The 8,222-nt window shown below is 39.5% G+C and overlaps 1 protein-coding gene across 4 annotated transcripts; it reads left to right on the top strand.

Annotated features, from left to right (window-relative positions):
* The first annotated feature begins 2,532 nt into the window (after positions 1-2,532).
* Positions 2,533-8,147, top strand: LOC133154123 (mucin-5AC-like). Of its 4 annotated transcripts, none has more exons than XM_061278586.1 (13): positions 2,533-2,681; positions 3,331-3,421; positions 3,850-3,909; positions 3,996-5,518; positions 5,595-5,656; positions 5,722-5,906; positions 5,984-6,333; positions 6,410-6,471; positions 6,537-6,724; positions 6,802-6,953; positions 7,228-7,289; positions 7,435-7,583; positions 7,664-8,147. In XM_061278586.1, the coding sequence occupies exons 3-13, from the start codon at positions 3,867-3,869 to the stop codon at positions 7,750-7,752; spliced, it is 2,865 nt and encodes a 954-aa protein (XP_061134570.1). In that variant the 5' UTR covers positions 2,533-2,681; positions 3,331-3,421; positions 3,850-3,866; the 3' UTR covers positions 7,753-8,147. The 4 variants fall into 4 exon arrangements, with proteins under 4 accessions (XP_061134570.1, XP_061134589.1, XP_061134560.1 ...); XM_061278576.1 differs by having other exon boundaries at positions 2,603-2,760; XM_061278605.1 differs by lacking the exon at positions 3,331-3,421 and having other exon boundaries at positions 2,565-2,681.
* The last annotated feature ends 75 nt before the right edge of the window (positions 8,148-8,222 follow it).

Below are 8,222 nucleotides of genomic sequence, written 5' to 3'. Positions count from 1 at the left end.
TGGACAACATGGAGAAAATGGAACCTTCTCTTGACTCAGGTTTCAATAGGGGGCTCATCTCAAAGCTATCGGAGTGGTGCGGTGAGAATCTCCTAAAACCCGAGAACTGGTCATTGATTTTAGGAGGAAAAATAAAACGGACATTCCACCAGTTATCATCAACGGGGTCTGTGTGGAGAGGGTGTCCTCCTTCCGCTACCTGGGAGTCCACATCGAGGAGGACTCCACCTGGGGCGTGAACACCTCTGAGCTGCTAAAAAAGGCCCAGCAGAGACTATACTTCCTAAGGGTACTGAGAAGGCACAGCATTACACAAAGACTGCTGGTGTCCTTCTATCGCTGCTCCATAGAAAGCACTTTAACGTACTGTATATGTGTTTGGTACTCCAGCTGCTCCAAAAGAAAAAGCTCCAAGGGGTCATCAACACAGCACAGAAGATGGTTGGCTGCCCTCTCCCCACACTGGAAGACCTACACAGAACCCGCTGTCTCAAAAAAAGACATTCTGAAGGACATTTCCCACCCTGGCCACTCCCTTTTCGAACTGTTGCCATCAGGCTACAGATCAACTAGGTCAAGCGCTAGCAGAGTCGGCAACAGTTTTTACCCTACAGCGGTAGTCACATTGAATGCCGCTAAACGTAAATGATTATGTCTGTGGGTTTTTAGCTTGTATCTTTTTATTCTATTTATTTTTTTTATCTCATGCGCTGATCGGTTGGCACTTTTTAAATTTCGTTGTACATGTGTGACAATGACAATAAAGATCTATTCTATTCTAGATGCTCCGACAATGCAAATTGCATTCCGAACCACCTGCTAAGGTGTTGTTAGTGAGAATCCGGCTTTCTCGATATTCTCCAGCCATCCCTCAAATTGTTTCTCAGTGCTGTGGGCAGTGTTTTTGTCCTCCAGTGACTAATCACGCCATTTTCCCAAACACTTGATGTGATTGTCCTTGATGGATACAATGACTTGTATGAGCAAATTAAACTGTTGCCTTTCCTGATAATCATGCTTCTTGACTTTCTAGTCTCAAATGTCATCCAAGGCCAGACCTCATTAAGCCTCCGTTGTTGCTCACCAGACTCCGTGGTTGGATCTCAGGTTACCTTCATTCACAGCTACTGTACATGCGATTAGCTGTGGGTTTTCATTCTGTCGGCAAAATTGTGAATGTTCTTGCCATTTTCGCTGTATTTATTTTGCGGGTGTGTCGGTCAGATTATCTATTGCTAATCATTGCGCCAGAGGACACCACGTCATGAAAGAAAGGCGGTTGGGGGGGGAGCAGTTGTACAGATGGCAGGCGCGATGATACAGCGAGTCAGTGAGATGTTAATCAGCAGTCAGACACCCAAAAATATGCAAGAGGTAAATATGCCAGACATGTGGACAATGCCATTGTGTGTAGGGCGTCAAATGAAAATACAAAGCTTTGACGTTGGTTGATCGCTATCATTTTTTATTTTTTTTAATATATATTTGACTATAGTCAAACTTTTTGGCAGAATCTAAGAGAAACATGTAGTTACAAGGGGTAGAGTCAGATAAGTTTAGACTTCCTTCTACTCCCTTTTGAACAAATGTGAATTTACGATAAAGGGCAAATTATCATGCAATATAATTTTTTATTTCTTCCTTTTTATGTTCTATTGTACTATGGAGTTATCATTTTCTGTATTTTTTTTACTTTTTTCAACATTTCCAAACATGTATGGACAAGCACCTTTTGGAAACATATCAGGACTGGTTTTCGTTATCTGGAACTAAAAATAGATTCGAAAGAAAACAAAAGGCATATCTTTTAACCTGATAACATATTCAACATAACAAAATTCTTGAAACTTAAATATCAATTATTGACATATTTATAAATCAAATTTAAATAAATCAAAACATGTCAAACTTTAAATCACTCACTTTAAATCTTTAAACTTTAAAATTGTTAGTTTTAAATCAACTGGAAGCAGCCAGAATATTTTGCATTGAAATATATGAATGCTATAAAGTTAATGCAAAATTTAAAAAAAGAAACAAAACGGAACTGTCAATTAAAGATAGTTAGCAAGCATATATTCCACATTTCTAAAATCAACGTAAAAAAACTAAATTGTAAATTCATTTGAGAATATGTCCACTTTCTTGAAAAACATGAATAAGACAAAGAAATGAAAAATTGGTTGAAAAGTATTTTTTAAAAAATGAACAAGTTGGATTATAAAGATTTGTCATTTGAAATATTCACTGTTAAATAAAAAAAAAAAACTGTTGAAAAAATATTGATCAATAATCAACTAAAAATTAAATAAATGTACTGGTAAAATATTATTAAGCATTAATAATAATAATAATAATGAATTATATTTATAACGCACTTTATATTCGGAGGAATCTCAAAGTGCTACATGGCAAATAAAAACAAGAAGCAAATAAAAACAAGAAAACAAAACAAGGACAAGTATAAAACAACTGGACGACAACCAGGATATGAGAGAAATTACGGAAATGCTAAGGCAAATGGAATGCTCAAACTTGTCTATGGAAGGAACCTGTTTTTTTTGTTATTTCTTTCGACATCACTTGATGCCACGAAACAAACAAAAGTTTTGACCGGTGTCACTTCTCTTTCACCTTCCTCCCCATATACAGCTCCACATTAGGACTGAGCAACACAGCAGGTTAGACAAACCCACACACAAACATCTGTTTTGTAATTATGCAGGTATCAAAATTTTAAAACACAACAAAAGGCAACAGGTAGGTGTTTATTATGTTTCAAGATTTTATAATAGATTTTTCTTTATTTTGTAAAAGTGGTAAAAATTGTTAACATTCAAAAACACTTTTACACTTTGTTTTTTAAGTGGTATTTTGAAAATTTGGCATATAGGTAAGGGAATTTGTTACTGCATTTTTATCAAATGTAAAATAAAATTTATAAAATAACATTTGTATAGAATGTAATTCATTTAAAACCACAATTGATTTGTTACTTATTAGGATTTGTCAGTCTGCATGTGTGGGTATTGTTTTACATGAAATATTTTATTAATATCTAATTAGATATAAACTGTAATGATTTTGTAATATTTTTTATTGTTTTTTAAATGGTATTTGGATGGATTTGTCAGTCCGCGAGTGTGGGTATTGTTAGATTATTTTTAGAGATTATTAACAGACTAAGGTGTTGAATTGTTTTTGCTCTTGTTCACAATGCAATCAATGTCAATGGTTGAACAAATTTGCCATTTTTGGGGTCTCCTGAAAAGTGATAGAGGAATGAGGTATGAGGAATTTGCCTGACACCTACAATTTTATACATATTAGGGATTGGATTTGCTCTTATAATCACCATTCGTCACCCGAGGGAAAGTCAACAAACAACTTCCAAGTGGATTTGTCATTTGCAGGGTTTGGGGTACGTATTTCCCCAATATTACATAAAAATTGCCCTAATTGCAGAAGACTTAAATAGTGCTTTAGCTACACCAGGGGTTTCCTCAAGCAGACAAATATCTTATTGTTAGTTCTAACTACAGGCTGTTGTATGATACTACTTTTAAGCCTTGGCTAATATATAAAATGGAAGTGCTGTGAATGTTTTTTTGTTTTTCTTTGGTTTGAGTAGCCCTGTGATTAGGGGCGACTGCTATATAGCATATTAACATGAATCCACATCTTTTGTAAAATAAAAAAATAAAAATCATCATGATATTGTTTAACGGGAAAACGATAATATTCTCAGTCATTTATACCAGATAGAACTGGAAATATATATCTAATTGTTACTCGTCCGTAACTGCAAAAAGTGCCTGACTTGATATAGTAAGTGTTTACATTTTGCAGGTTCTAGGAGAGAAACGATGAGTGCTGCGCCATGGTTATCAGTTTTGCTACTGTTTCATGGTAAGTATGCCATGGTATGAAGAAAATAACTGATCACTTTATAACTACTACTACTAATCTTTCTCATATTCACATCTTCACTCAAGTTGTTACAACTAAAACTGGTGGTGCAACAACCACCGGAGTTACATCTGTAACTGGAGAAACAACAACTGGAACAGAAACAACAACCGGAATGCCGACAACAACCATAGTGGAGATGACAACCGGAGCAGGGACAACTGTTGGTGCAACAACTACTGGAGAGTCAACTAAAACTGGAGACGCAACAACCGGAACACCAACAGCTAAAGTGGAGACAGCAACCAGAGTAGCGACGACAACTGACGATGTAACAACCACTGGTGTTTCAGCTGCAAGTGAAGAAACCACAACTGGAAGTGAAGAAACAACAACCGGAATAGTGACAACAACTATAGTAGAGACGACAACCGGAGCAGTGGCAACAACTGATGGTACAACAACTACCGAAGTTTTAACTACAACTGAAGAAGCAACAACCGGAACACCGACAGCTAAAGTGGAGACAGCAACCAGAGTAGCGACGACAACTGATGGTGCAACAACCACTGGTGTTTCAACTGCAAGTGAAGAAACAACAACTGGAAGTGAAGAAACAACAACCGGAATAGCGACAACAACTATAGTAGAGACGACAACCGGAGCAGTGGCAACAACTGATGGTACAACAACTACTGGAGTTTTAACTACAACTGAAGAAGCAACAACCGGAACACCAACAGCTGAAGTGGAGCCAACAACAGGAGTAGCGACAACTGAACTGGAGACCACAACCGGAGTAGAAACAACGGGTGGTGCAACAACTACTGGAGTTTTAACTGCAACAGGAATAGCGACTACTGAAGTGGAGACAACAACCGGAATAGCGGTAACAACTGATGGCGCAACAACCACTGGAGTTTCAACTGCAACTGGAGAAACAACAACTGAAATAGAAACAACAACTGGAACAGCGACAACAACCATTGAAGAGACGACAACCGGAGCAGTGACAACAATTGTTGGTGCAACAACTACTGGAGAGTTAACTACAACTGGAGACACAACAACGGGAATACCAAAACCTGAAGTGGAGACAACAACCGCAGTAGTGACAACAACTGACGGTGCCACAACCACTGGAGTTTCAACTGCAAGTGAAGGAACAACAACTAGAATAAAAATGACAACCGGACTCGCAACAACTAGTAGACCCACAGTAGCAACAACAACCAAAGGTGCAACAAAAGCTGAAGTGGAGACAACAACCGGAGTAGCGACAACAACTGACGGTGCCACAACCACTGGAGTTTCATCTGCAAGTAAAGGAACAACACCTAGAATAAAAATGACAACCCGACTCTCAACAACTAGCAGACACACAGTAGCAACAACAACCAGAGGTGCAACAACAACTAGTGCGATAAACAAAACCACTCTATCTACCACAACCACAGCAACAACAACTACCACAACCCTTCCACCGCCTCCGGTTGTTATTACCGTTGTTGTCAGGGTTGTTGCAGTACTGTTTGTAACATATGTACCAGAATTGGCTAACCCCGAGAGTCCACAATTCATTGCGCTTGCTCAACAAGTCTTTTCAGTGGTGAGTACAATGTTGGTTTGGTGTTTAGTTGTTAAGCAACACAGAAGCTACAGTAACATTTGCATTCTCACCACAGTACGACTTTATATACAGAAGGAGGTACCCAACCTACAGCAACTGTGTCGTTAGAGGCTTCAGGTAATGTCACCTCTGAATTGATGCAAATGTCGTCACATAATGTCAATAACACATTGCTAACACAGGCCCGCCGTGGCCCGGGTCCGGATGGAAAACACTGAGGCGGACGTGGCCATCGAGTTCAACAATAACACCCTAACAGATGAAGCAATTCCCAGCGGAGACGCCGTGGTCGAAACGTTACAAGAGGCCGTGGCTGACCCCAACAACAATTTCACCGTGGCTTTTGATGAGCAGTCCATACAACTTGGTAATAGCTATCGCCCATCCAGCCCGGATCCACTCCTGGATTCATCCGCTTAATGTTCTGCGACTGTTATTTTACAGTCACAACCACTGTCGCACCGACAACAACTGACGGTGCCACAACCACGGGAGTTTCATCTGCAAGTAAAGGAACAACACCTAGAATAAAAATGACAACCCGACTCTCAACAACTAGCAGACACACAATAGCAACAACAACCAGAGGTGCAACAACAACTAGTGCGATAAACAAAACCACTCTATCTACCACAACCACAGCAACAACAACTACCACAACCCTTCCACCGCCTCCGGTTGTTATTATCGTTGTTGTCAGGGTTGTTGCAGTACTGCTTGTACCATATGTACCAGAATATGCTAACCCCGAGAGTCCACAATTCATTGCGCTTGCTCAAGATGTCTTTTCAGTGGTGAGTACAATGTTGGTTTGGTGTTTAGTTGTTGGGCATCACAGAAGCTACAGTAACATTTGCATTCTCACCACAGTACGACTTGATATACAGAAGGAGGTACAGAACCTACAGCAACTGTGTCGTTAGAGGCTTCAGGTAATGTCACCTCTGAATTGATGCAAATGTCGTCTCATAATGTCAATAACACATTGCTAACACAGGCCCGCCGTGGCCCGGGTCCGGATGGAAAACACTGAGGCGGACGTGGCCATCGAGTTCAACAATAACACCCTAACAGATGAAGCAATTCCCAGCGAAGACGACGTGGTCGAAACGTTACAAGTGGCCGTGGCTGACCCCAACAACAATTTCAACCTGGACTTTGATGAGCAGTCCATACAACTTCTTGGTAATAGCTATCGCCCATCCAGCCCGGATCCACTCCTGGATTCATCCGCTTAATGTTCTGCGACTGTTATTTTACAGTCACAACCACTGTCGCACCGACGACAACTACCGTCGAGGCGCTCACGACGCGACGGGTGACCTTCCGATCGGCGGGAGAGCGGTTCACCACGGACTTGTTGGATTCATCTACAGCAGCATTTGGCATTCGAGCATTTGTTATCAAAACAACGGTAAACACCTGAGCTAAGTCACTCATATATAAAACCATTTAAAACAAATTAAAAAAATAACCAATGGATAAAAATGATGACATTTTTCTAGTGAAATGACTTGACCAGCGTAATTACATTGCAACTTGTAACAAATAAAAGATGGTATTTCTTGTAAATGACATTGACCTCACATAACTTCATCGGTATTTGACTTTTAAATGTACAAAATGTTAAGAATTCCGACATTTTTCTTGTAGGATGACATCTGTACCTCTTTTTTGTTTTTCCACAGCTTGAACCACGGTACCAATCGAAATTCACTTCATTCCGAACCTTGGACGTGGTTTCATTCAGGTTGGTTATTGCTTAAGGTGTTCATGGCATTAATCATAATTAAGGATGAGCTAGTAGCAGATACAATTTTAGGTACGGGTATCAAAAATAAAAATGATGAGAATATAAATAGAAGGTGTACAAGTGTGTCTCTTCCGTTTGGCAGTAATGGCTCCATCATCAACAACATGGATATAACTTTTGAATCTGGCTCGGTGCCCAACAACAGCGCCATCGCGAGCGTTCTGGTGGACGCCGCCGACAACCTCACGGGCTTTAACATAGACACATCTTACATTTTTGTGGATGGCTCGCGTAAGTCATACATAAAGTGTCCATGGCCCGTTCTGGTTATGTACATAATAAATGACTTCATGTTTTGTTTTCTCTTGCAGAAGTTTCACATGGATCGAATCACAAAGCAAATTTGATGAGCACCTCCTGCCTTGTGTTGTTGTCATGGTTACTGGCAAAGCAGCAATAATAATGGGAGTAAATGCCCTGACTTTGAATATTATTACTAACAATATCATTGGTGGCAGTCATTTTAAATGTATCATATTGTGAAATATTCCAACAAAAAAACAACAACAACTCATCATGTGGTTTTCCTACATTGGCTTTTCAGACTAAATCAGAGTTGAGCCAACCTTTACAACTTATTACATGAAAAGAAGTCCTCAGTCTCATAAAATAAGCCATTGTTTTCTGAAAACGTCAACAAAATTTATCATAAAGATACATTTTTGTAAAATGACAAGAGTGTTTATCACTGGCTAAAACCGCTCTTATCTATTTCCGCCCTGAAGACACATAAATTAGGACACCCTTACAAACCGTCAAAATGGTAAGATCATACGAATAAAACACGACATTTAAGCATGTGTGGTATTTGTGTTCACATTCCTCCCACATGCCGTTGATATATCTGCAGGGATTGCATTGAAAATACCG

Source organism: Syngnathus typhle, linkage group LG1 (assembly GCF_033458585.1).
Source record: "Syngnathus typhle isolate RoL2023-S1 ecotype Sweden linkage group LG1, RoL_Styp_1.0, whole genome shotgun sequence".
Classification (NCBI taxonomy): domain Eukaryota; kingdom Metazoa; phylum Chordata; class Actinopteri; order Syngnathiformes; family Syngnathidae; genus Syngnathus; species Syngnathus typhle.
The sequence above is the reverse complement of the archived record's forward strand: the minus strand, read 5'-3'. Positions and strand labels throughout refer to the sequence as shown.

Coding starts and splice junctions, on each gene's coding strand:
- LOC133154123 (XM_061278586.1), top strand. CDS start 3,867: ATGAGTGCTGCGCCATGGTTATCAGTTTTGCTACTGTTTCATG. Junction 6,334..6,409: donor CTCAAGATGTCTTTTCAGTG/GTGAGTACAATG, acceptor TTCTCACCACAG/TACGACTTGATATACAGAAG. Junction 7,290..7,434: donor TTGGACGTGGTTTCATTCAG/GTTGGTTATTGC, acceptor TCCGTTTGGCAG/TAATGGCTCCATCATCAACA.